General features: G+C 46.8%; 1 protein-coding gene across 2 annotated transcripts; it reads left to right on the top strand.

The window, feature by feature from the left end:
* kera (keratocan) lies at positions 1-26674 on the top strand. 2 transcript variants are annotated; one of them, XM_038781247.1, is made up of 3 exons: positions 1-253; positions 18415-19290; positions 24611-26674. In XM_038781247.1, the coding sequence occupies exons 2-3, from the start codon at positions 18423-18425 to the stop codon at positions 24781-24783; spliced, it is 1041 nt and encodes a 346-aa protein (XP_038637175.1). In that variant the 5' UTR covers positions 1-253; positions 18415-18422; the 3' UTR covers positions 24784-26674. The 2 variants fall into 2 exon arrangements, with proteins under 2 accessions (XP_038637175.1, XP_038637174.1); XM_038781246.1 differs by having other exon boundaries at positions 18410-19290.
* The last annotated feature ends 1073 nt before the right edge of the window (positions 26675-27747 follow it).

Genomic DNA, 27747 nt, shown 5'->3' with positions numbered 1-27747 from the left:
TCTAACGGGCAAACAATTGTGCGAGAGAGATTGCAGAGAAGTGCAAAGTGTCTTCAGATTAAGGGCTGCTGTGCAGTAGGAGCAAGAGGTTAAAGCTAGACCCTGAACAGCTCTTAGTTGCTGCCTTGTTTCAGGAACTCAAGGTTGGATGAAAGCTGTTTAAGATAATCCAGCATTCCCTGTAGCAGGAGCAAGCCCTCACAGAGGAAAAAGCCAGTCACAGGAGAGTTGAGCTGAACTTCTGGAATCCAAGGTAAACTCTTACTGCATTTCTTGAAAGCATAAATCAGGTTTTTCCAGAATATTTATGAGCTTGTGTCGCAAAATTAGTCAATGCTTTGATAAGCAATTGTCTATCTTTGCGGAAGAACCATCTTAGATGACTATTTACATGCATGAACTTGAGTTTGGATAATCTCAAAAAGCAATAATTACAGATTTTCAAATGACTATTTACTTTCTTTAATTTGATGTCCATACTTTATCAGCATGTTTTTTTTTCCATGTTTTTTTCAACTCTTGAAAATATGAGGAAATTAATCATCTCTGGCTCTGATTTACACAGGTGAAAGCAGATCTAATAAGCAAGGGAATAACCTTTAGTCCATGAGCTAAACTCATAGCAGCTCCTAAATCCAAAACAAAAACACTCTCCTCACAAGCTGGAGTTTCTTCTGTGTTGAATTCTCCACTGCTTTCTAGAAAACCTTGGCTCGAGCTTTATGGTGTAGATTGGTTCTGATTGAGGAAGTTTACATTTATCAAAAATACCTAAGACAGATGAAACTATTTATTTTTGTTTGTGTTTTTTTTTGGTTGCTGCGTTCCAATTTGAACGTGGTTCTCGAATAAGGATTAACAGATAATTGCCTTGTCGGTCAGGTCTACAAATCATCCCAGGTGGTTAGAACGCTAAGCTCGTGCTTGGGGACTATGCAGTTGGGCACAGCACGTGTGGTCTGAGATGCAGTTGTGACAAAGAAACGTCTCTCGTCATCCTTACACCATCTCGGGATGACCATCACAGTACAGGACAGCGAGGGAGCTGTCATCACTTCAGAGGTTCCGTGCTGTCTCCTCATGTGTCATCCTTCTCCTGCTCCCCTCAGTTCCTTACCTGTATCCTGGTGTTTGGTGATGGATGCTGCATTGCACATCCAGGTCTGTCCCGGACAGTTTACATTTGCACCAGCAAGAAGACCATTGCACTTAAAACAAAGGATGCAGGCATTTAATGTGTTCAATATTAACCAAGTGACCACAGTAAAAAAACATGTGGTACAAATCACAGAACAACATAGTCGTTCTAGTTAATGGGCTTCCTGTTGTGCCATTAAGCTGACAACCTCATTTTGGGAGGAAGATTATTACCTCCTTGACATGTTTTCTCGCCCTAAACTTTTTTTTCTTGCATGTAGTCAATTGATCAGAGCAATGGTTACAGTGTATATGTTAACTGCACGGAGCATTTGCCTATTAAATTGACTCACTTAAACATTTACCTCCTTCATTAATCAAGCAAAATAAGAACCAAAATAAATATGGAGAATAAAAATCTCTGAACTCCAAGTGTTTATTTAGGTGTAAGGTTGGTATTTGATCTCCGAAGGAATCGGCTATGTATTCCTGGATCAATAATCAATGGAAGGTTATCGGCCAGGACTTACTGTTTGTTTTTTAGCTGTCCAATAAGCGGTAACAACAGGCAGCTACTATATGTTCCTTTGATGTTGGGTTGGTAATGGAGAAAATTTACTCTTTAGAAAATGCAATCCAGATGACTTTCTTTTATATCAAGGTGATTAAATATGTATTATGCCTTTGTTACCTCTAGACATGATATTCCAGTGCTCTCTCAGCTGGTCTATTTTGTATCCCCCTTAAATTTGGAGCTCATCTTAAACCACAAAGTCCTGTTCATCCATCCCACTGTGCTCACTGACCAGAGTGACCCATGTCCTATCAGGGCCTAGGCACAAACAAATATTTTCAACACTCTGCCAGAACATCAGTAATTGTTGGCCGAGTAGCCTGCCAGTCAGAATGGTCTACCCACCACATTGGCTGCTTTGGAAGCTACCAGGGCAACGGTAATTATTGACCAAGTAGACCATGCCACGTTTCCAAGTCCTTTCTTTCTTGCTTGCCTCGGAGAGTTCTGTTTGTTAGGTATTAGCGGCAGAAGGCACGGTGGACGATTTCTTCAGACGTGGATTGCAAGGTGAACAAGGCAAAGTGTCTGCCTCTGCAGTAAGTTAAGGGATTTACTCCCACATCCTGCCTCATGGTTTCCTGATACAATGTTCCAGCTCTTCTGTCCCCAACACTACATAACATCGAGTGTTCTCAAATCCACACTTGATAGCCAGGATTCCCAACCTCTTCCCACTCAATGGTTAGGCTTTCCAGTCAATCACCCTTGAGCGTGAGGAGGCAGCCTTTTTTTCACCTTAGTATATCCAATTTGCTTCAACTGGTACATTTTCCAGTTCAAAGAATCATTGAAGCAGCACATGTCAACTGGCTCCACTTAACTAAGGGGGACGGTTAATGGAGATGGGGGATAGGGGAATAAGGGGCCCGTAAACAAGAGCACCAGGTAACCATGATTTCTCTCCTGTTCCCTGTTGTAGCTCCTAGTCCAGCAACATCTCCATTTGAAAATTCTCATCCACATTTTCAAATCCTTCCCTAGGCTCGCCCCCTCCCTATCGCTGTAATCTCTGCCAGCCCCTGAAACCCTCCCGAGATCTTTGTGCTCCTTCATATCTGATCCTGACCACCCCCCATTTTAATTGTTCCGCCATTGGTGGATGTGCCGTCAGATTTGTGAATTCCGTCCTACGTTTTCCCACCTTTCCACCTCTCTTATCACCTTCAAAACACTGTTTAACACCTCTATAATCACGCTTTTGGTCACTTGATTTGGTATTTCCTTAGCTCAAAGCAAATTACTGCGGATGTTGGAATCTGAAGCAAAAACAGAAAATACTGGACAATCTCAGAAGGTTTGGCAGCATCTGTGGAGAGGGAACGGAGCTAATATTTCGAGTCCGGTCAACTTTGTCAAAGCCACAAAGAGTCATCGAGACTCGAAACATTAACTCCATTCTCTCTCCACAGATGCTCTCAGACCATCTAAGATTATCCAGCATTTCCTGTGCTTGTGTTAATATTACCTTATGTGGCTCGGTATTGAATTTGATTTGTTAAATGCCCCTGTTAAACTTCTCAGCACGTTTCAGTATTTTAAAGTCTATAAACGCACGCTATGGTTGGATCATATTGAACGCATTGGGAGGAATTCTCCATTCCTGCCACAGCGTTGGCGGGGGCTGGGCCGGAAAATTCTACCAGCCGTTCAAAAGTCCATTGCCTTCGACAGGACTGGGAAATCCCGTAGACGGGAGGTACAGTAAAATTCCACCCAGTATCCTGGTATCAGAGAAAAGGTTTGCTGATGCATCTTTGCAACATTGATAACATTTTCTTCAACATTGATATGTTTCTTTCAGTGTATTAGCAAAAATGGCCAAAGGCAGTCCCCTGGATTCCCCACTTTGTCGGAAACACAAATTGCGATTGGGCGGGGAATAGCGGATAATCAGAAAATCGAGCTTTGTGCCCGGTGCCAATTCCGGCGCCATGCTCCGGTCCCTTGCTGGTGGCGATATCGATGTGTGCGCCCCGCAGCAGCAGATCCATGTAAAAGGGTCATTTGCATGGATTTCAATACATTAAAGGCTTGGATACTTCATGCTCAACCCCTCCGCAATGCTCAACCCCTCCGCGATGCTCAACCCCTCCGCAATGCTCAACCCCTCCGCAATGCTCAACCCCTCCGCGATGCTCAACCCCTCCGCAATGCTCAACCCCTCCGCAATGCTCAACCCCTCCGCGATGCTCAACCCCTCCGCGATGCTCAACCCCTCCGCGATGCTCAACCCCTCCGCAATGCTCAACCTCTCTTAGGCGGAGGTCTCGCGAGTTTGAATTAATATAAGTATTTAGAAACGGAGGCTGGGCACCATGGCTGCTGAGGAGCAGTGGGAGGCTAAACAAAGACTGAAAATTACTTTTAAATTGTTGGGCTTGCTGGGGGGTGGCTGCCCAGGCTGAAGGTACGAGCGGAAAGTGACTTGGTGACAAGTCCTTGGACTCAGGGTGTCCCCTTCGGGATTGGGGTGGCCTGGCTCATTGCTGCCATTGTGGATTTAACATAACCCTTTGGTGCTGCTTACAGCCCCTGGCTGTTCACCCTGCTGTGTCATTTGAATGCTCAGAAGGCCTCTGGTCATCTGGGAACCCACCCAGGTCACCCCCCTGGACACCCTCATTCCCTGGTTGCTTCATCAATGGGATGAGCATGACCAGGCTCAATCAGGTGCCCACCAGGTATTGGCACTCCTCAGAAGTGCTCATCTCCACCAGAAGACACCTACACCATGGCCTTTGGGACCCTCCCTGGTTCTCTGTCACTCTGAGGGTATAGGCCTCACCAGTGACTCCACCCCTCTGTATCACCAGCGGTTTCCTCCTGGTGAAGCTGGCAGTGCTGACGGCCTCTTCCAGCTCCTCCCAGGCACTGTTCAGGAAGGTAGGTTTGAGTCTGCGGCCCACCCTGGGGAAGAGGGTGTCCCTTCTCTCCACACTAGCATGTTGTGGATCCACCTCGGACTCCCAGCCTCAGGAGGGACAGGTCTTCATGGTGGCTGCAATGAGTGTGTGGTAAGTGGAGCAGTTACAAACAGCTCCAGCTGTCAGGCTTTTCAGTACTAACTCCAGTTACAATTCTGGCTGGGCCAGGAATTGGTCTGAATTCAGACCGGCAGAGTGCTGGCCCATTATAATGCCTGACCTGCTTACCGAAGAACACCCCGAATGGAAGTGCGAATCACACAATATTCATTTGGCCTGGAATTCTCCGACCGTTCCGATTCTCTTTTCCCTCCGGCAGCACCGCCTGCCCGCCGGTTTCCCGGCGGCATGGGGTGGCCTCAATGGGAAATCCCATTGACAAGTAGCGGGAACAGAGAATCCTGCTGCCAGCGAATGGCGCGTCACTGAGAAACACACGGGGCTAGGGGGTGAGAGAATCCCGCTCTTAGGCCCCCAAATGGAGAATTCCCACCATTGTTTTCTTTTAATTTCTGAGATTGGGGAGTGGACAGTTTGAAATCTCCATTATATTTTATGGGTTTGCTGGCGAGCGCAGATGGTCTGGATTGAACAGAGGATACTGAATGGATAAATTGTCTACATTTTCACATGATTTCCTTTTGAAAGATCAAGGACAGAAGTTCCCCTCAGGATATAAAGTGATGCAGAAGAGTCTTTGATCAGTCAGACTGTAAACCCAATGGTGGATTATACTGTCTCGATGCAATCGTTTATCTTTATTATCCCACACTCCCTTATCCCCACACAGCAGGGGAAGTTAAAATATCACCTCCCCACCACCTCCCCACCCACAATCCCAGTTAAAAGGGATTTACCGAAACCTTTCCCAAACTAGAAATTTTAAATTAAAGGCATTGCGGATAGCTCTTCCAAGTTAACCAAGGGCCTCTTTGAATATGCAAATTGAGATCTGATGATATAATTGGGACCCAGCCTGCCACTTTAACCTGAGCTGTGGGTAATGTATTTCACTGTTAGGCAAAACCTGCCAGAAATAGCAGCCAGACCAGGTTTCTTTGTGGGATCAGGAGACTCCTCCAGGTCCTACAAGGACACCAGGGGCCTATCCTGCCCAGGGCACCACCCACCGTCCCCTTGCTTTGCGTGCCCTCCTCTTACCTCACTTAACGTCCTCCTCTTACCTCACTTAATGCCCTCCTCTTACCTCGCTTAATGCCCTCCTCTTACCTCGCTTGTCCATTGAATCCCTGATGAGGCCTCTGAGCCGCTTTAATTCCCATGGGATGCCGTTTCAAACTATGAAGGAGAGAAAACGCAACCTCAAAGCTGCAGCCAGGGAAGTACTTCGAAAGCGTAGAGACTTTTGTAATGTAGGAAAATGAGGAAGCCATATTACACCACAGCAAGATCCCACAGACAGCAGCAAGATAGCCACCAGATGATCTGTTTTTAACTATTGATGGACGCATGTTGGCCAGGATACTGGGGAGAATGTCCCCGTCCTTTTGCAAAATACTGTTGCGGAATCTTCCATGTGCACCTGAGAGGGCAAGTTTAACGTCATGAAAGGCTGAGGCTGGGATTTCCTGGCCCCTCCTACTGTGGGCATCTTCCGGTGTTGCCGAAAGTCAGCAGACGTTTGGCTACCCTGCCGTACACCCCGTGGTGCATCCCACCATGGGGGACTAGAAAATCCCAGCCAGAACCTCTGACAGTGCAGCAGTCCCTCAGTATTGCAATTGGGATGTTAGTTGAGTCTGATGGGCTCAAGTCGATGAAATGGGGCTTGAATCCATATACCTCTGGCACCTGTCCTTATTAAGTTGCTCTTGAGCATTAAGTTCTTCCATATATAATAATTCAGTGTTTTTCAAATTTTTTTTCACGGGACCCACTTTTGCCAATCGCTGATTTTCGCGACCAACACCGGCCAACCTTCGCGACCTACGTCAGCCGACTGTCGCAGCACATGCCGCGTTTGCTTACCTTTAATGCAAAAATGGAGCTTGCATGGTCCTCATCATCTCGCTCCAATCAGGTTCACAGGAGGAGAAGGCAATGCACATATCCAGTGCAGACTTCAGCCAGTACTTTGTGAGAGTGGAAAATCCAGCTTGTCACATGTAGAACATCAATGAAGGGCAATAGCAATAAAATGCTTGTTTTACTCAGCACTGGACACTCCTGGGAGAATCTACTCCAGAATGCTGTCAGCTTCATGGACATAAGGCGTGTTTTTAATGTGCTATCACAAGTCAGGTACAGCAGTCTAGTCTTTTTATTTGGAGTCAGCTGTAAGTTAAAAATTGACTCTGGGGTCTCAACCTCAAAAGAAATTTTTCACTCACCACTTCTCTTTCAATATCTGAAACTTCTCTCATTTGCCAGTACTTCCCTGGATGTAACACACATGGGCTTTGCATCCTTATTTGCACTGGCACAATTGACAAAACCATACCTCAAGAGATGTTCGTTCCCAAGTTAAGTTTTTTCTTTGTAGGCTGTTAACCACAGGCTCTGGAGCTCTTTACAGAGCTGACACTAGCACTGCTCTGCCCTGCCCTGAACTCTCCTGAGCAGCTCTCTCTAGCAGATTCAGTTGTGAGACCCTGTTAAGTAGGTACACTGCCTATTTGTGTGTCGGGCCATCTCTTACTTGTAAGAAAACTATTAATCTTCACAGTCCGCTTGCCTTGCTGGCAGCAGCGAGAAAAAGGAACAAGCTCTCCTCCGTGATTTGGCACCAAAAGCACATACGTAGAGGGCGCTTGACATCATGTATGCTTGCAGGGCACGTAACCTGATCACTGCTGCAGCATCTGGCCACAAGACTGCATGTAACCTCGATATCTTCTTATTTAAAAGGCGGCAGTGGCCTTCATTGTCCATAAAAATGCCGGTTGCAGTGATTGGGTGCTTAAGATTGGGAATGCCACAACCGATCGCTCTGCGACCCTCCTAACACCTGCCCGCGACCCACCCAAAGGTCGCAACCTGCACTTTGAAAACTCCTTCCATATTCACTGACTGAAATTCTCACCAGATGTTTCAATTTTCGGAGTAGCATGTTGGCAAGTATATTTTTATTTCTCAGCTTGTGCCTGCTATCAGTCTTGAATCCAGGGTATGGTAAACCAGGTGTTGGTATTTTTGTCTGTACCATACACTTGATTAAGGAGTCATGGGGAGAAATTCTCCACCTCGTGACACTGCAAAAGCGAACCACGATCGGACGGTTGGCCAAAATCGAGGTCCGCTCCCAACGCCGATTCGGGTGCTTTGTTCCAGTATTTCGCTCGTGGCGAGAACAATGTTTGCCCCCCGCGCCAGCGTTTGCACACATTTAAATGTGATTAGCAGGTTTGAGACAGTACGCTCCGACCTTCCACGATGCTCAAACTCCTCTCAGGCGGAATTCTCATGGGTGCGAATTACTATGAATATTTACAAACGTGCACTGGGCGCCAAAGCTGCGGAGGGAGAGAGTGAAGCGAAGAAACTCTGAAAAACCATTGAAAACTGACAAGCTTTCTGGCTGATGGCTGCCCAGGCCGGGGGGCATTGGCAGATTGTGACTTGGTGCCAGGTCCGTGGATTCGGGGTTTCACCCTCAGGATCAGGGTGGCCTGATCCAGATCGCCATAGCTTCAGTCTGTCTTTTAAATACATCCCTTTACTGCGAATTACAGGATTCTGGCTGCTCCCACTGTTGGCTGCAACCTGTATCCTTTGAATTCTCAGATTCTCTGGTCATCTGGGAGCCCACCCAGGCCACCCATCTAGACACCCGCATACCCCCCAAATGCCCAGTGCTTTGACTTCGACGCTTTTTTCTCTCAGAACATTTTCCATTTGTTTTTGTATTAAGAACTGCTGTAATTTGCTCGTCTCTTTTGGTTTCCGTTTTTTGCCGTGCCTGAGCCTCTGCTACTTCTCATTAGTGCCCTCAGTATTTGTCCCTAGCCATTCCTGATATTTCCTCCTGCTCCACACAGGAGGCATCAAACCGGGGCTGGTTTAGCTCACTGAGCTAAATCACTGGGTTTTAAAGCAGGCCAGCAGCACGGTTCGATTCCCGTACCAGCCTCCCCGGACAGGCGCCGGAATGTGGCGACTAGGGGCTTTTCACAGTAACTTCATTGAAGCCTACTTGTGACAATAAGTGATTTTCATTTTCATTTAATTTTCAAAACTTCATGGCTCATTGGATGAATTCCAAATGAGCAAAGTGAAAACTGCCTGCACTATAGAGAACAGGCAGTAGTAACAAATGACAGTGGCTCTCTCTGGGATGCAGTGCTTGCTGAACTTTCACACTGCTCCCATCTAGCTTTCCTGTGCTCTTCCCACATGCATCAATAATATAGAAAGAAAAATAAAGAAGTTGTGTTTGTCCAAAGCTTTACACGGCCTGAGGACATCCCAAAGCACTTGACAGCCTATTTGGAGCAAACAGGACCAAATAGGTGTCTGAGCTCCTCCCCTGAATGGGCTGGCTTTAAATTTCAGCTTACAGAATTGTTACAGTGCCAAGAGAGGCAATTTGGCCCATTGTGTCTGCACTGGCTCTCCAAACGAGCATCATAACTTTGTGCCATTCCCCTGCTTTTTCCAAGTACCCCTGCACATTGTTTCTATTCAAGTAATCATCTGATGCCCTCTTGAATGCCTCGATTGAACCTGCCTCCACCACACTTCCAGGCAGAATATTAATAAAGCCCAGAATACTATATACTTTACTAACTGCTCCACCTGTTCTGCAACCTTCAATGATCCATACACATATACACCAAGGTGCCTCTGCTCCTGCACCCTCTTAAGAATTTCACACCTTATTTTATATTGTCTCTTTATGTCCTTCCTATCAAAATGCATTGCATCACATCTCTCCGCATTGAACTTCATCTGCCCCCGCTCTGCCCATTCCACTCACTTGTCTGCCCTTTTGAAGGTCTACACTGTCCCCTGCGCACCAAGATCTAGATCATTAATATACATCAGGAAAATTAGAGCGGCACGGTGGTGCAGTGGTTAGCAATGCTGCCTCACAGCGCCAAGGTTCAATCCCAGCCCCGGGTCACTGTCCGTGTGGAGTTTGCACATTCTCCCCGTATCTGCGTGGGTCTCACCCCCACAACCCAAAATGAAGTGCAGGGTAGGTGAATTGGCCACGCTAAATTACCCCTGAATTGGAAAAACGAATTGGATATTCTAAATTTAGTTTTCAAAAAGGAAAAGGAAGGCTCCCAATGCAAAGTGGGGAACATCACTAAAAACCTTCCTCCAGCCCGAAAATTATCCGTTGAGCGTTACTCTTTTCTTCCTCAGCCAATTTTGTATCCAGGTTGCTGCTGTCCCTTTTATTCCAGGAGGTATAACTATTCTCACAAATGTGTTGTGTGGCATTGTATCAAATCCTTTTGAAACTGCATGTATACCACACCAACAGCATTACCCTCATCGACCCGTTATGTTGCCTCCTCAAAAAAACTGCAGCAAATTAGTTAAATATGATTTCCCTTTTAGAAATCTGCACTGGCTCTTTCTAATCATTTTTTCCATGAGACTACTAATTCTATCCCGAATACTTGTTCCTCGAAGCTTGCTCAACATTGATGTTAAACTGATTGGTCTAGATTTGCTCATGCTATCCTTATAACATTTTTTGAACAAAGGCGTTACATTGGCAATTCTCCAGTCCTCTGGCACCTCCCCGGAGTCTAGAGAAGGCTGGAAGATTATGGCCAGTACCCCTGCAATTTTCACTCTCACTGCCTTCAAAATCCTTGAATGCATCTTATCAAGAATAGTCAGAATGAATACGTGGCTTGAGAGATGGTGCAGGAGGGAGGGGTTCAAATTTTTGGGACATTGGAACCGGTTCTGGGGACGGTGGGACCATTACAAATCGGATGGTCTACACCTGGGCAGGACTGGAACCAATGTCCGAGGGGGTGCTTTTGCTAACACTGTTGGGGAGGTTTTAAACTAATGTGGCAGGGGGATGGGAACCAGATTAGGAAGTTAAAGGTCAGTAAAGAGGCAGCAACTACAGCCAGTAAAGTACTAGATAATAAACTCAATGTGACTAAGGGGAAGAGTAGACAGGGAAGAGATGATGAATGCAAAGGGACAGGTGGTCTGAGGTGCATTTGTTTTAATGCGAGAAGTGTAGCAGGTAAGGCAGATGAACTTAGGGCTTGGATTAGTACCTGGGAATATGATGTTATTGGTATTACTGAGACTTGGTTGAGGGAAGGGTAAGATTGGCAACTAAATACCCAGGGTATAGATGCTTCAGGAGGGATACAGAGGGAGGTAAAAGGGGTGGAGGAGTTGCATTACTGGTCAGAGATGATATCACAACTGTGATTAAGGAGGACACGATGGAGGATTCGAGCACTGAGGCAAAATGGGTAGAGCTAAGAAATAGGAAGGGTGCAGTAACATTGTTGGGACTTTACTACAGGCCTCCCAAAAGCGAGCGTGAAGTGGAGGTTCAAATATGTCGACAGATTATAGAAAAATGTAGGAGTAATAGGGTGGTCGTGATGGGAGATTTTAACTTCCCCAACATTGAATGGGACTCATGTAGTGTTGGAGGCGTAGATGGAGCAGAATTTGTAAGGAGCATCCAGGAGAGTTTTTTAGAGCAGTATGTAAATAGTCCAACTCGGGAAGGGGCCATACTGGACCTGGTATTGGGGAATGATCCCGGTCAGGTGGTTGAAGTTTCAGTCGGTGATTACTTTGGGAATAATGATCACAATTCCATAAGTTTTAGAATACTCATGGACAAAGACGAGAGTGGTCCTAAAGGAAGAGTGCTAAATTGGGGAAAGGCCAAGTCTAACAAATTCGGCAGCAGCTAGGGAATGTGGATTGGGAGCAGCTGTTTAAGGGTAAATCCACATTTGAAATGTGGGAGTCTTTTAAGGAAAGGATGATTAGAGTGCAGGACAGACATGTCCCTGTGAAAATGAGGGATAGAAATGGCAAGATTAGGGAACCATGGATGACGGGTGGAACTGTGAGACTAGCTAAAATGAAAAAGGAAGTATACATAAGATCTAGGCGACTTAAAACTGATGAAGATTTGGAGGAATATCGGGAAAGTAGGTCAAATCTCAAACCCACAATAAAGAGGGCTAAAAGGGGTCATAAAATATCTTTGGCTAACAGGGTTAAGGAAAATCCCAAAGCCTTTTATTCGTATATAAGGAGCAAGAGGGTAACTAGAGAAAGGATTGGCTCACTCAAAGACAAAAGAGAGAATTTATGCGTGGAGTCAGAGGAAATGGGTGAGATTCTTAATGAGTACTTTGCATCAGTATTCACCAAGGATAGGGACATGACGGATGTTGAGGTTAGGGATGGATGTTTAAATACTCTAGGTCAAGACAGCATAAGGAAGGGGGAAGTTTTGGATATTCTAAAAGGCATTAAAGTGGACAGGTCCCCAGGTTCGGATGAAATCTATCCCAGGTTACCGAGGGAAGTGAAGGGCAAAATAGCTGGGGCCTTAACAGATATCTTTGCAGCATCCTTGAGCACGGGTGAGGTCCTGGAGGACTGGAGAATTGCTAATGGTGTCCCTTTGTTTAAGAAGGGTAGCAGGGATAATCCAGGGAATTATAGACCTGTGAGCTTGACGTCAGTGGTAGGCAAACTGTTGGAGAAGATACTAAGGGATAGGATCTATTCACATTTGGAAGAAAATAGGCTTATCAGTGATAGGCAGCATGGTTTTGTGCAGGGAAGGTCATGTCTTACAACCTAATAGAATTCTTTGAGGAAGTGACAAAGTTAATTGATGAGTGAAGGCCTGTAGATGTCATATACATGGACTTCAGTAAGGCGTTTAATAAAGTTTCCCATGGCAGGTTGATGGAAAAAGTGAAGTCGCATGGGGTTCAGGGTTTACTAGCTAGATGGATAAAGAACTGGTGGGCAACAGGAGACAGAAAGGTGGCAATGCAGGTCGATAGAGTGGTCAAGAAGGCATACAGCATGCTTGCCTTCATCGGACGGGATATTGAGTACAAGAGTTGGCAGGTCATGTTACAGTTGTATAGGACTTTGGTTCGGCCACATTTGGAATACTGCGCGCAGTTCTGGTCGGCACATTACCAGAAGGATGTGGATGCTTTAGAGAGGGTGCAGAGGAGGTTCACCAGGATGTTGCCTGGTATGGAGGGTGCTAGCGATGAAGAAAAGTGAGTAGATTAGGATTGTTTTCGTTGGAAAGACGGAGGTTGAGGGAGGACCTGATTGAGGTCTACAAAATTATGAGAGGTATGGACAGGGTGGATAGCAACAAGCTTTTTCCAAGAGTGGGGGTGTCAATTACAGGGGGTCACGATTTCAAGGTGAGGGGGGAAAGTTTGAGCGAGATGTGCGTGGAAAGTTTTTTACGCAGAGGGTGGTGGGTGCCTGGAACGCTTTGCCAGCGCAGGTGCTTGGGGCGGGCACGATAGCATCATTTAAGATGCATCTAGACAGATATATGAACGGGCAGGGAACAGAGGGATAAAGGATCTGGATCGGCGCAGGCTGGGAGGGCCGAAGGCCCTGTTCCTGTGCTGTAATTTTCTTTGTTCTTTGTTCTTTGGTCCCGGTGCCTCGTCAACTTTAAGTACCGACAGTCTATTTAACACTTGCTTCTTATCTATTTCGAACCCTTCTAGGAACAAAGTTGCCTCGTCTGCCACCATGGCCTGGGTAGCATCTACCTCCTTGGTAAAGGTGGATACAAAGTATTCATTCAATACCTCAGCTATGCTCCATTCCTTCATGTGTAAATTCCCTTATCAGTGCTTAATTGGCCCTACTCTTTTTTCCACCCCTTTACTATTTATATGCCTAAGGAAGATTTTGGGATTTCCCTTTGTGTTGGCTGCCAGCCTTTTCTCATAATCCCTCTTCATTTCTCTACTCAGCTTTTTCACTTCTCCTCTGGACCTTCTGAATTCCTCTTGGTTCTCAATTGTATTTTCCATCTCACAACTGTCATAAGCACACTTTTTCTTCCTCATCTTAATTTCTATCTCTTTTCCATTCAGGGAGCTCTGCATTTGTTTGCCATACATTCCTGATTTAAGGGAATATATCTTGACTGTTTTGGAATCATTTCTGTTTTGAAGGTAGCTCATTGTCCAGCTACAGTTTTTCCCACCAACCTTTCATTCCCCAGTTTAACCAGCCCAGCTCCATTCTTGTCCCATTGAACTTGGCTCTCCCCCAGTTAATTATTTTTACTCTGGATTGCCTATTATCCTTTTCTATCATCATCCTAAATCTTACGATACAATGATCACTGTTTCTTAAATGTTCCACCAGTGACCCTTGATTTCCTTGGCCCACCTCATTTCCAAGAACCAGGTCCAACAGTGCATCTATTCTTGTTGGACTGGACTCATTCTGTTGTAGAAAATCTTCCGGAACACAATCTGGGAACTTTTGCCCTTCTCCACCCTTTACACTACCACTGTCCCAGTAATTAAAGTCCCCCATTATCACTACTCTGTAAACTCTCTGTAATTCCCCTACAGATTTGATCTTCTTTCTCACCAACTGGTGGTCTACAGACTACACTGAGCAATAGAATTTCACCCATTTTGTTTCTCAGCTCTGGTCATTTTGAATCTATCCCTGAATCCTCTGGAACATCCTCTTTCTCCAGCACTGCAATGCTCTCCTTAGCCAATACTGCCACCCCTCTCCTTTCCTTCCTTTCGTATCTTTCCCCAACACCCTGTACTCAGGAATATTTGACACCCAGTCCTGTCCTTCCTTGAGCCAAGTTATCGCCACAACATCACATTTCTGCAAGGCAATCTGTAACTCCCCAATCTCATTCATTGTACTCCATGCATTCACATATGCATGCACTAACCCTGGGCTCGTAGAAATCAACTTATCAAAGCTGGCTCGGACTGGGACAGGCTAGAACAGTCATCCTGTTTGGGACTTTGGAGATGTCAGCCGTGTTGAGGCCTTTACTTTCGTGGTCGACCTCTTTTGGATTTGCAGCACTTCCTCAGTAACTCCTGAACTTTTATAGATATCAATCAATTTCAACCTCATCTGTTTCATGGCAGTTGCTGTTGAGAGATTGATATTAGCCAGGAGACTGGGAGAATTCCCCCCTGCACTTCAAATAGTGCCATTGAACTCTCTTATATCCACTTGAACAGACAGTCCTGTACTGAAGCATTAACCTTGATCACATGCACAACTCTCCTGGAGTGGCTTGAATGTACCGCCATCTCACTCAAAGGCTCGGGTGCTATTACTGAACCAAAGTTAACACTTTCATTCTTTAAAAAAATTTAGAATACCCAATTCATTTTTTCCAATTAAGGGCTAATTTAGTGTGGCCAATCCACCTAGCTTGCATATTTTTGGGTTGTGGGGGGCGAAACCCATGCAAACACGGGGAGAATGTGCAAACTCCACACGGACAGTGACCCAGAGCCGGGATCGAACCTTGGACCTCGGTGCCGTGAGGCAGCAGGGCTAACCCACTGCGCCACCGTGCTGCCCTCAACACTTTCATTCTTAATAACATTGCAATATTAAATATTGCAACAATGCACGGTTAGGTGCCTCACAGCACCAGGGGCCCAGGTTCAATTCTGCATTTGGTCACTGTGTGGAGTCTGCACATTCTGGGTTTCTTCCAAGTGCACCAATTTCCTCCCACAGTCCAAAGTGTGGATAGGTGACAAGTGAAATGTGGATATTTAAAATACATTCTGTAAGAATTAGGTATATAAATTTTTATGCATCTATCCATAAAAGCAATTTCCACAAACGCCATCGTGTTGTATTTTCATAGAAATGGTCACGATTCGGGCAGCACGGTGGCACAGTGGTTGGCATTGTTCGTTCACGGCGCTAGTGTCCCAGGTTCGATTCCCGGCTTGGTCACTGTCTGTGCGGAGTCTGCACGTTCTCCCTGTATCTGCTTGGGTTTCCTCCAGGTGCTCGGGTTTCCTCCCACATTTATACACGGCAGAACTTACAGGTGGCAGCGCGAACTTGTAAAATGGGCCCTTGTGAGCACCCTTATAGAAACGTGATCGTTGTGGAATATAATGGTTTTAATCATAACACTCCAGCCACCATGATGTGTGGGGCAGAATTGACCCACCACGTTTATAAAATTCCTCATCTGGGGCGAAATTCTCCGACCCCACGCAGGGTCGGAGAATCGGCCAGCAGCGGCGTTAATCCCGCTCCCGCAGGGTTTTTAATTCTCTGACCGGCCAAAAACCGGCGCTGTGCAAATCCCGCCGGCAGCCTCTGAAAACAGCTGGCGCCGGCGGGATTTCATTATATTTTTGTTTCCACAAATCTCCGGCCCGGATGGGCCGAAGTCCCGCCGACGTGGCCACGGGTCACGTCGGCGAAAATCACAGTAGCTTTAAAACGGCGTCAACCATTGATGATGGTTGACGCCGTTCAGTGTTGGGGGGGGGGGGGGGGGGGGGGTGGGTTGCGGCATCGGGGGGGGGGGTTGCGGCATCGGGGGGGGGTTGCGGCATCGGGGGGGGGTTGCGGCATCGGGGGGGTTGCGGCATCGGGGGGGTTTTGGCATCAGGGGGGGTTTGCGGCATCGGGGGGGGTTGCGGCATGGGGGGGGGTTTGGGGGCAGCGGCGTGCAGAGAGGGGGGCGACGGATGCCCGGGGCCAACGCACCATCGCCCCCCCCTCTGTACGCCGCTGCCCCCTACCCCAACCACCCCCCCTCACCACCCCTACTTCCCTCCAACGCCCCTACCCCCCTCCCCACCACCCCTACCCCCCCACCACCCCTACCCCCCCTCCCCACCACCCCTACCCCCCTCCAACGCCACCCCCATCTCTCACAACGCCGCAACCCCCCACCCTCAACGCCGCAACCCCCCCTCATCGCCGTGACCCCCCCCTCTCAACGCCGGGTCCCCCCCTCTCAACGCCGGTACCCACACCCCGTCCCCCTCCCTCTGAACGCCGGTACCCACACCCCCCCTCCCTCTGAAGGCCGGTACCCACACCCCTCCCTCTCTCCTCCTCCCCCCCTTCCTTCCTCCTCCCCACCTTCCTTCCTCCTCCCCCCCTTCCTTCCTCCTCCCCCCTTCCTTCCCCCCCCCTCCTTCCTCCTCCCCCCCTTCCTTCCTCCGTTAGTGGGGGGGGGGTGCGGCGTTAGTGGGGGGGGTGCGGCGTTGGAGGGGGGTAGGGGTGGTGAAGGGGGTAGGGGTGGTGAGGGGAGGGGGTTGGGGTAGGCGCAGCTGCGTGCAGAGGGGGGGCGACGGTGCGTTGGCCCCGGGCATCCGTCGCCCCCCTCCTCTGCACGCTGCTGCCCCTACCCCAACCCCCCCCTCACCACCCCTCCCCCCTTCACCACCCCTACCCCCTCCAACGCCGCCCCCCCTCCAACGCCGCCCCCTCTCTCAACTCAACACCGCAACCCCCCCCTCTCAACTCAATGCCGCAAACCCCCCCCCTCAACTCAACGCCACGCCGCAACCCCCCCCCCCCTCTCAACTCAACGCCACAAACCCCCCAACGCCGGGTCTGTCTGTCTCCTCCTCCTCCCCCCCCCAAATGCCGGTCTGTCTCTCTCCTCCTCCTCCCCCCCCAATGCCGGTCTGTCTCTCTCCCTCCCCCCCCCCCCCCCCAAATGCCGGTCTGTCTCTCTCTCCCCCCCCCCCCCAAATGCCGGGTCTGTCTCTCTCCCCCCCCCCCCAAATGCCGGGTCTGTCTCTCTCCTCCCCCCCCCCAAATGCCGGGTCTGTCTCTCTCCTCCCCCCCCCCCCCCAAATGCCGGTCTGTCTCTCTCCTCCTCCCCCCCCCCCCAAAATGCCAGTCTGTCTCTCTCCTCCTCCCCCCCCAAAATGCCGGTCTGTCTCTCTCTCTCTCCCCCCCCCCCCCAAAATGCCGGTCTGTCTCTCTCCTCCTCCCCCCCCCCCCCCAAAATGCCGGTCTGTCTCTCTCCTCCTCCTCCCCCCCCCCCCCCCCCCAATGCCGGTCTGTCTCTCTCTCTCCCCCCCCACCCAAAATGCCAGTCTGTCTCTCTCCTCCTTCCCCCCCCCCCCCCCCCCAAAATGCCGGTCTGTCTCTCTCTCTCTCCCCCCCCCCCCCAAAATGCCGGTCTGTCTCTCTCCTCCTCCCCCCCCCCCAAAAATGCCGGTCTGTCTCTCTCCTCCTCCTCCCCCCCCCCCCCCCCCCCCCAATGCCGGTCTGTCTCTCTCTCTCTCCCCCCCCCCCCCAAATGCCGGTCTGTCTCTCTCCTCCTCCCCCCCCCCCCCCCCCCCCAAAATGCCGGTCTGTCTCTCTCCTCCCCCCCCCCCCCCCCCCAATGCCGGTCTGTCTCTCTCTCTCTCTTCCCCCCCCCCCCCCCCAAAATGCCAGTCTGTCTCTCTCCTCCTCCCCCCCCCCAAAATGGCGGTCTGTCTCTCTCCTCCTCCCCCCCCCCCCCCCAAACGCCGGGTCAGTCTCTCTCCTCCTCCTCCCCCCCCCCCCCAAAAAACGCCGGGTCTCACCACTTCCGCAGCTGGTGAAACTGACGCGTATCACGTCAGTCCGCTGCTGGCCCCTCCGGGAACGGAGAATAGCCGCCTAAAAGAAGGCCCCCACGCCGGAGTCATCTACACCAATTTTGCTCGCCGGAAATCGGCGTTACGACGGTCTGCAGAGAATTTCGTCCCTGATGTAGAGTTATGCTGAACAAAAAGTGTGAAGAAACAATTGTTTTTTTTGACCACTCTTTTTGTTTCCCCAGGGTAGCTGCGAACATGAAAGTTGTGGTTCAGCCCGTTCTAGTTGCTTTATTCCTCAGCAGTGGCGTTTGGTGTCAGGACATGTCAAACTATATAGAGCGTATGGAATATTTTTATGAATGCCCAAAAGTGTGTCGGTGCCCTCCTAACCTTTCTAATGCCCTGTACTGTGACAGTCAAAACCTCCGAGAGATGCCCAAAGTGCCATCAAGGGTCTTGTATGCGTACGTTCAGAACAATCTCATTGAAGCACTTTCAGAGAAGTCCTTCAAGAACAAAACACATTTGAGTTGGATAAACTTAAATAAGAACAAGATCACAAGCAGCAACATCGAGAAGAATCTTTTTCAGAAGATGGAAAACCTGCTCTACCTCTACCTCGAAGATAATAATCTTGAGGAAGTGCCTGCACCCCTGCCGAGCAAGCTGGAGCACCTGCGCCTAGCCAGGAACAAGATTTCCAGCATTCCCGAGGGAGCCTTCACCAACCTGGAGAGGTTGATGGTCCTCGACCTACAGGGGAACAATCTGAGGGACTTTGCCATTGAGGTGAACACTTTTCGAGGACTGAAGACTCTGATGCAGCTCAATTTGGCCAAAAATGGCTTGAAGGAAATGCCCAGGAAACTGCCCGCTTCGACCCTACAACTCTTCTTGGACAACAACGCCATCAAGACAATCCCACAGAACTACTTCAGCGGTCTGCCCATGCTGAGCTCTATCAGACTGAACCATAATGAGATTTCTGACACTGGAATTCCTGAAACTGTTTTTAATGAGTCGTCCATAATAGACTTGCAACTGTCTCACAACCAACTCACCGCTGTCCCACCCATCCATTTTAGTCTTGAACACTTGTACCTTGACCACAATCAAATCAAAAGTAAGTAACAAGTTATTATTGTTTTGAGAACAAGAGTAAGTGCATTTCAAGCATTATTCACAAACTGGGCAAGCCACAGTAATGAGATTTGGAAATGACCAGATATGACACATATGGGCTATTCGCCAATGTTGCCCCTGTTGCAATGCATGCCCATAGTTTTATGGTACTTGAAGTAATAGATCGCCAAATTGTTGACTCTGGTAATCAATGATATTGTAGGGCATATGTTATGAAGTTGCAATTCTGGGGCAGAACTTTGTCTACTGGGAGTGAACTCACGAACATAAGGAATAGGAGCAGGAGTAGGCCATTCAGCCCATCGAGCCTGCTGTGCCATTCAATAACATTATGGCTGACCTGACTGATCAGAGCATCAATTCTACCTTCTTATCTGCCCCATAACCCTTGCAGATCAAAACTATATCTAACTCAGCCTTGAACATATTCAATGGCCCAGCCTCCACTCCTGTACGAAATCATCAGAATTTGGATGTGGAAATCAGTAGACACTACAGGAATTTCCATTCATAAATCATAAAATTATACCAGTTGAACCAATAGTCCTTCTTGGTAGCTCATTCCGCAAATGTATTATCTGTTAGCTTGAAGAATTCCACCTGACTTCATTTTTTACTTCTGAATTAGAGTTTTTCACTATCCCCGACTTCATGTTTCCAGACAACTTTGAAACCTGCACCATATGTTATAAAGTTACTGTAATCATTGCAGTGAAGCCTTGTGAAAAGCAGCCTACAGTTCCAAGTATATAATCTAATTTAATTTTCCTTGCACACCATTATCAATTATTTCCTTTGAATACTTTGAAGTCTAGATTAAACAGGACATTGTGCCATTCATGTCGACTGTTCTTTAACCTGCTAAAGCTTTCTCAATAACCATCCATTTGACTTCTATAAACTGTTTGATCATCACTTCCTAATGTTACTGGCCCAACATTATGTTATTTAAACATTCATTCATTTCTGTCCCACTTCCTTTGAGACTTTCTTGGTCATCATACCTGGCCCTGGAGTATTATCTATTTTGCTAGCACTGGTAAATCTTTATGCCTATGGTCCTTGAAGGACAGAGTCTGAAGATCTGAGTTCTAAACAAACCAATTTGCATTTATATAGTGACTTTCTTGACCTCAGGATGACCCAAAGTACTTTACATCCAATTGAAGCCCAGACGTTGTTATAACTCAGGAAACAGTGCAGCCAATGTGTGTACAGGAATCTCTCACAAAGACCAATAAGGTCATGAACAGATTATCTTTTTTTGTTAAGTAATGCTGACTGAGGAATAATTAGTGGTCAGTACATAGAAAGAAGAGGTCTTGTGGCATAGTGGGTAGCACCACTGAGCCAGAAGCTCCAGCTTCGAGTCCCACCCCAGGACTGGATGGCCAAGAAAAATGCGTTCATAATGCGACCAAACAGGTTGTGTGTGTCAAGCTGCAAATCCTTCCAACATGCCAATGGTAAGAGGGGGAGAGGCTCCTGGTCAGCCATGCTTGATGTTGAGTGGCTCCCCTCAAGCTGTAAGTTCCCGGCGACCTGTTCAGGGATTACTAGCTATGGAAGCAACAAAAATCTGCATCACTGGGTGCGGGAAGAGAGTTGGAGCACAGAAAGAAGTCCTCTTCCTCGAAATACTGCGTTGGGATCTTTGGGGTCCACTTGGTTTAACGTCACTTCTGAAAGTTAGAACTCCAAAATTGCAGCACTTCCTTAGTAACTGCACTAATGTGTCAGAATGTACACGTAACATTTAAAACAAACAGGCACAAAAAGTTCTACATTGGTCTGAGAAATTGGCTGCCGGCTGCCATTTACCAACTAAGCTGGTGGGGGACAGACGAATGAGCAACCACAACTTCACTATTGAATAGTGGCTGGAATAATAATAATATTTATTAATGTCACAAGTCGGCTTACATTAACACTGCAATGAAGTTACTGTGAAAATCCCTTAGTTACCATACTCTGCCGCTTGTTCAGATACACAGAGGGAGAATTCAGAATGTCTAATTCACCGAACACGCATGTCTTTCTCGACCTGTGGGGGGAAACCTGAGCACCCGGAAGAAACCCACACAGACACAGGGAGAAAGTGCAGACTCTGCACAGATAGTAACCCAAACCGAGAATAGATCCCGGGTCCCTGGCGCTATGAAGAAACGATGCTAAGCACTATGCTACCGACAGTGTGGGAAAAGGACATTGAAGTGGATGATCAGCCACAATCGTATCGAATGGCAGAGCAGGCCCGATGGGCTGAATGGCCTACTCTTGCTCCTGTGTTCCTATGGATCATGATCATCTATTGACTGAGGGCATGTAGGGAGCTCTTCAATGTGTGATCAGTACATTCCAGAAATCCTTTTTTAAAAAATAATCTTTATTGTCACAAGTAGACATACATTAACACTGCAATGAAGTGACTGTGAAAAACCCCTAGTCTCCAAATTCCGGCACCTGTTTGGGTAATAGAGGGAGAATTCAGAATGTCCAAATTACCTAATAGCACGTCTTTTGGGAGTTGTGGGAGGAAACCAGAGCAGCCGGAGGAAACCCACGCAGATACGGGGAGAACATGCAGACTCTGCACAGACAGTGACCCAAACCGGGAATCGAACCTGGAACCCTGGCACTGTGAAGCCATAGTATTAACCACTGTGCTGCCGTGCTCCCTCAGCTGCAGAAATCGTTCTGCATTGTGAAAGTCTTCCTCTTGTTTCTACACTCGGGATCAGAAACTGAACTAGAACAACCATATAAACACTGTGGTTACAAGAGCAGGTCAGAGACTGGGAATCCGACAGTGAGTGGCCCACCTCTTGACTCCCCAAAGCCTGTCCACCATCCACAAGGCATAAGTCATGAGTGTGATCGAATACCCTCTACTTGCCTGGATGAGTGCAGCTCCAACAGCATTGAAGACTTAACCATTTAGGACAAAGTAGCCACTTGATTGGCAGCCCTTCCAGGAACATTCACTCCCTCCACCACCAAAACACAGTAACAGCAGTATGCACCATCTACAAGAAACACTGCAGGAACTAGGAACTCACCTTAGACAGCACCTTCCAAACACATACCTGCTACCATCTAGAAGGACAAGGACAGCAGATGCATTGTAACTCCATCACCAGAAGATTCCCCTCCAACCCACTCACCATCCTGACTTGGAATTATATCATCGTTCCTTCACTGTACATGCACCTACACCACATGGACGACAGCAGTTCAAGAAAGCAGCTCACCACCTTCTTCTCCTTTGGGATGGACAATAAATGTTGGCCTAGCCATCGACTTAATCCCATGAATTAATTTTTAAAATTCAGAGTTCCTGCAGTAGTGTACCGATTGAAGGGAACATGCCATAGAGATCGACTCAGTTGGTTCATCAGCTGGTGTGTATCAGATTGGAACCAACGCACAGGGTTCGATCCCTGTTCCAGCTGGGGTGAATTTAGAGTCTGCCTCCTTGCCCTACCCATGCTGGAGGTTGTCACCGTGCCTTTCGGCAAAGAACCGTTGAAGTGATTTATGTGCATTACCCTACATTTCCCAATCTGATTATTATTTAACTCGCTGCTCTATGGAAAATCATTCTTCTAGCCATCATACTTCATACAAACGAAAATGTGTTGAGGTTTTAACTGGGTAAACCTAGCAACAGGCTGCCTTTCATTTCTGCACTATTAAAAATGGATTGCGAGCTTTAATTAATGGCGCATGAAATGCATTCAATTGCATAATTTTAGCGGTCATCCATTTTGTTGGTCTGTTTGCCTCTGTTGTGTGACCTCTCACTATAAGCCCAATTTTTTTTTTAAATATAGAGTATCCAATTCAATTTTTCCAATTCAGTGACAATTTATTGTGGTCAATCCACTTACCCTGCACATTGTTGGATTGTTGGGGGGGGGGGGGGGGGGGGGGGGGGGGCGAAACCTACGCAAACACAGGGAGAATGTGCAAACTCCACATGGTCAGTGACCCAGAGCCGGGATCAAACCTGGGACCTTGGTGCCGTGAGGCAGCAGTGCTAACCACTGTGCCACCATGCTGCCCTACCATAGCCTCAATTTTAACATAGGGTAGTAACCGCAGACACGGTAGGCCAAAATCGTCAGAGTTCTGTCCGGATCTCCAGGTAGGGAGCGGGAACTGGGAAAGATTGAGATCAGACCGGGGCCTGCGCAGCCTTTGTTGAACCAGAGTTAAAGTCGTGGACCATCACAATAATCTCGCCACAACATTGCCTCTCTAAGTAGCACCCATCCACAGTACCACCACCACTACCAACCCTCTCACAGTAAACCACCCCCCCCACCCCTCTCCCCCTCTCCCAACAAAGAAATGTCGTGTGCAGCTTTCACTCAGCAGTTAAAATTGCATGTGGCATAAATGGTTCAAGAGTGATGCAAAATGAACCCAAATGCCATCTTAAACTCCCCATCCCACCATCCCCAGCCAGCTTACTCCTGCCAGGAGAATGAGGTTAAAATTGAGGTTTTAACCTTCTCCTACATACAAGCTGTCCCTGTCCCATTGCTTGGATCTGATCGACAGTCAAGTATTGTATTATCAGGTCCTGAGGCTTACGCAGCGCTAAGCATGTGCAGCACAGACCACAAGTGCCTTCCTCGTGAGGAGCCTGCGTAGGGAATGCCTGCAAGGTTACCCAAATCTCCAAAATTTAGCGAGATTAAGTCAAAGTGCAATAGGCAAATAGCACCTAAAAAGCTTCAGAAAAGGGTGTGTTTTTCAAAGATATTCTTTCAATGGATGTGGGTGTCAGAGGGCAGTTCAGGGTCAACATTTCTGTAGATGTGGAGTCACATCTAGGCCAGGTCAGAGAAAAGTTTCCCTTCCCTAAAGGAAAATTAATGAGCCAGATGGGGTTTTATGACAATGGCTTCATGATGAGACAAGCTTTGTAGCTCTTCCTCATCACTATGGGCTTCCTCATCGTGAGAGCATCATCGCTAGAAATTGATCCATGTTTTGTGGGTGCAAAATGTCCTCTTATGCCTCCAATGTGGTGGGCAGAAATGAGTTCCTCATTATTTTATTGCTGGGGACTTCTTGTTCCTCCATAGAATGAGGTCCAAGGCCCAATATCATGGGCCTACGTATTCAGATGTTGGAACGAATTGCTCCCCCATTTCTTGGGTCTGCTGAAATATTTCAATCTCTCAGCATCTCAGAAAGCAGAGGGCAAAAATGAAAATAAATTCAGTGATTACTTAGTTTTTCTCCTGAACACAAAATTAACCCACAGCTGTGTTGCTTTCAACCCACAGAAATTAATGGAGCTCAAGTCTGTCCCATACCTGTCAACATGATTGACCTGGTGCTTTCAGTGGATCAACAGCCTCGCCTCCGATACCTCCGACTCGACGGCAATGGAATCAAACCTCCCATCCCACTTGAGCTCTTGATGTGTTTTAGGCTCCTTACTGGGATTGTGATTTAAACAAAGAAGACCCTACTCTCCAAATCAGTTCAGAGAGAGAGAGAGCTAAAAAAAATGCAAGTCTTGCTGGTCTAGCACTTGCAGTTTGAGATGATTCCTAGTTGTACATCTTCTGAACCAAAAAAAAAACAAAGGGACAATTAATAATCTAGTAATAGCAGAAAAGTATTGGCAGAAAGTCAAATGTGTTAGTTTGGAATAAATACTGTTAGGAACTATATTGAAATGTAATCTCTGGCCAGTAAAAGAAGTCACCTCCTGATATAATTGTTTGGACAGATTTTCCAAGCCCGAATTTGTAGTTAGGTATCTGATTCTCTGCAAGTTTGGTTTGGAAAATTGGTACTCCTCAGTCCACTTTCATACCTGCAGTATTTAAATAACTTGACCAGACTGAAGGGCTAACTGCAATTACGTCTGGTAGCAGAATCAATCTGATGTTGATATTAAATGTTGATCCTATTGAATTAACTGCTTATTGTTTGATAGAGGGTTTACAAAGCATGCATTTAAGACACTTTTAAGTCGAGCTTATGACATTCCTAACCCATTTTTCTAGTTAAAATTTGGAATTTTTAAGTCATATTGTACACAGTCCATTCAGATCAAAAGCAAAATAAGTTGCTTGTTGGCTCATCATCATCTTCCTCTGATCTACAGAATATTGTTACTCCACCTTCGGACTTTACCTGCTGATGCACCATTAGGATGCATCCCAAAATACAAAGCAATACTATAAAGACTGGAAATCTGGAACAAAAGCAGTAAATTGGAAATCCACGTCAATGGGAGAAATCACAAAAGGCTGTGGGTGTTTGGGTATGATTGGAGCTTTCAGAACCAAAATCGGTAGCTTTGTGTTGGATGAGAGTGTCAAGGGATAAAGAGCAAAGGCAGATTTTTTTTAAAAAACTCTTCCTACATGGGATGCGGACATCGTTGGCCAGGCCAGAATTTGTTGCCTATCACTAATTTGCCCTCAAAAGCAATTAAGAGTCAACCATCTCGCTGTGGGTCTGGAGTCAGGTGTAGGTCAGACCAAGTAAGGACAATAGATTTCCTTCTTAAAAGGACACTAATGAACCTGATGGGTTTGTACCACAATCAATGATAGTTTCATGGTCACCATTCCTGAGGCTATAGCTATTAGTTCCAAATATTTTTAAAAATTGTTGAATTTACATTCCATCGTCAGCCATGTTGAGATATGAACCCTTGTCCCAAGTGTATCTACTTGGTTCTCTGGTGTACTGGCCTATGGCGATTTCCACAATGCTATCATCGCCTCCAATGGTGGATTCGCCAAGATCTAACCGGATGACAGAGCAGGTTTGAGAGATTGAAAAGCCTACGGGTTTTCCAAAAGCTTCCAACCACAGAGAAACACAAGATTGGAATCCTGGTGCAAACTTTAGGTTTCTTCCAAATATTAACTTGCCTTTTCTCTTCCAGTTGCAGACAAATCCTTTACAGCTTCTTTCCGTCAATGCCGTACACTCCTGTCTATTAGCCAGCACACCAAGTAGCATTTGGGCATCATTTCCCATTCTGACAACACCATGACTGGCTCACCAGTCATCGAATTCAGGAATGGCTTAGAATTCAACGACTTGCTGTGATAATCTAAATTGTGATGTCAAAAAACAAATCATGAAAGAAAATTAATGGCAAAACAGAAGCAAGAAGAAATAAAAACCAGAAACTGTCTTTATTTAATATTTTCAGTCAATCAGTAAGGTTATACATTACAATTCAATTCTGTAAATGTTTAAAACCAATCCATGTTTGCCTGGGTTTCCTCTGGGTGCTCCAGTTTCCGTTCACGGTCCAAGAATGTGCAGGTTGGGTGGATTGGCTATGCTAAGTTGCCCTTAGTGTCCAAAAATGGTAAGGTGGGGTTACGGGGATAGGGTGGAGGTGTGGGAATAGGATGGAGATGTGGGCTTAGGTAGGGTGCTCTTTCCAAGGGCCAGTGCAGACTCGATGGGCTGAATGGCCTCCTTCTGCACTGTAAATTCTATGAAAATCTATGATTCTATGATAAAATGCTGGAAGCAGACAAAAGGTCAGTCTGGCGTCTGAAAGGGGAACAGAAGGCGGCCATTCAGCCCCTCGTGCCTCTGTCCACTCTTTGAAAGCCCTAACCAATTAGTCCTGCTCCCGTGCTCTTTCCCCACAGCCCTGCAAATTGTATAAAGTTCCTTTTTGAAAGTTACTATTGGATCTGCTGTTATAGGAAGTGTTTTCCAAATTGTAACAATTCACTGCATCAGCCTCCTCCGTCTTGGTTCTGTTGCCAATTACCTTAAACGTTTACTGGCCCTCGGTGGAAACAGTTTTGCAATTTACAAGTAGAAGTCTGTGTAGTATTGAGCAAACAGCCCCAATGAAGGATTAACGGCACATTAGTATACACTTGAATTGTGCTGTATGAATAGGGGGAAACGGTGGGAGTTTATGCAGCTGCCCTCGGAGCTTGTTGATCGATCACTCGCCCGTACCGTCCACAAACAACTCCCAATACGTGGAAAACTATGGGCAAGGCACCTATCAGAATGACCATCTTGAAAAATGACCCCCCGATTGCTGAATTAACTGGACGTTCGCTGAACTGACACGACACAGCAATATATTTTGATCTGATAATATCGCTAAAGCACCACAAAAATATGTTCTGAAACACAATTGTTTAATATTCTTAGACGCAATAGAGAAACCTATACAATATGAGGGCATGTCTATGTTTAACTAGATTCTGATGCATTAAATGTGCTTTATTATGCAATAATTTAGTGTTAAGCTTATAATCATAGAAAAGTGCTGTGTAATATGCACGTTATTACAGCATTGCAAAATCTTACAATAAACATGCATGGACAAAATTAATTTATTTCCATTTCCAATAAATAAGCTACTGGAGCATTTTTATATTATCGCAACAATAATAAAATGTCAAAGAAAAAG

The sequence above is a fragment of the Scyliorhinus canicula genome, chromosome 20, assembly GCF_902713615.1.
Source record: "Scyliorhinus canicula chromosome 20, sScyCan1.1, whole genome shotgun sequence".
NCBI classification, from domain to species: Eukaryota; Metazoa; Chordata; class Chondrichthyes; order Carcharhiniformes; family Scyliorhinidae; genus Scyliorhinus; species Scyliorhinus canicula.
The sequence above is the reverse complement of the archived record's forward strand: the minus strand, read 5'-3'. Positions and strand labels throughout refer to the sequence as shown.

What these genes read in the sequence shown, in the direction of transcription:
- kera (XM_038781247.1), top strand. Translation starts at nt 18,423, where the DNA reads ATGAAAGTTGTGGTTCAGCCCGTTCTAGTTGCTTTATTCCTCAGCAGT. An exon ending in TGACCACAATCAAATCAAAA is followed by an intron (nt 19,291 to 24,610) that starts GTAAGTAACAAG and finishes TTCAACCCACAG; the next exon opens with AAATTAATGGAGCTCAAGTC.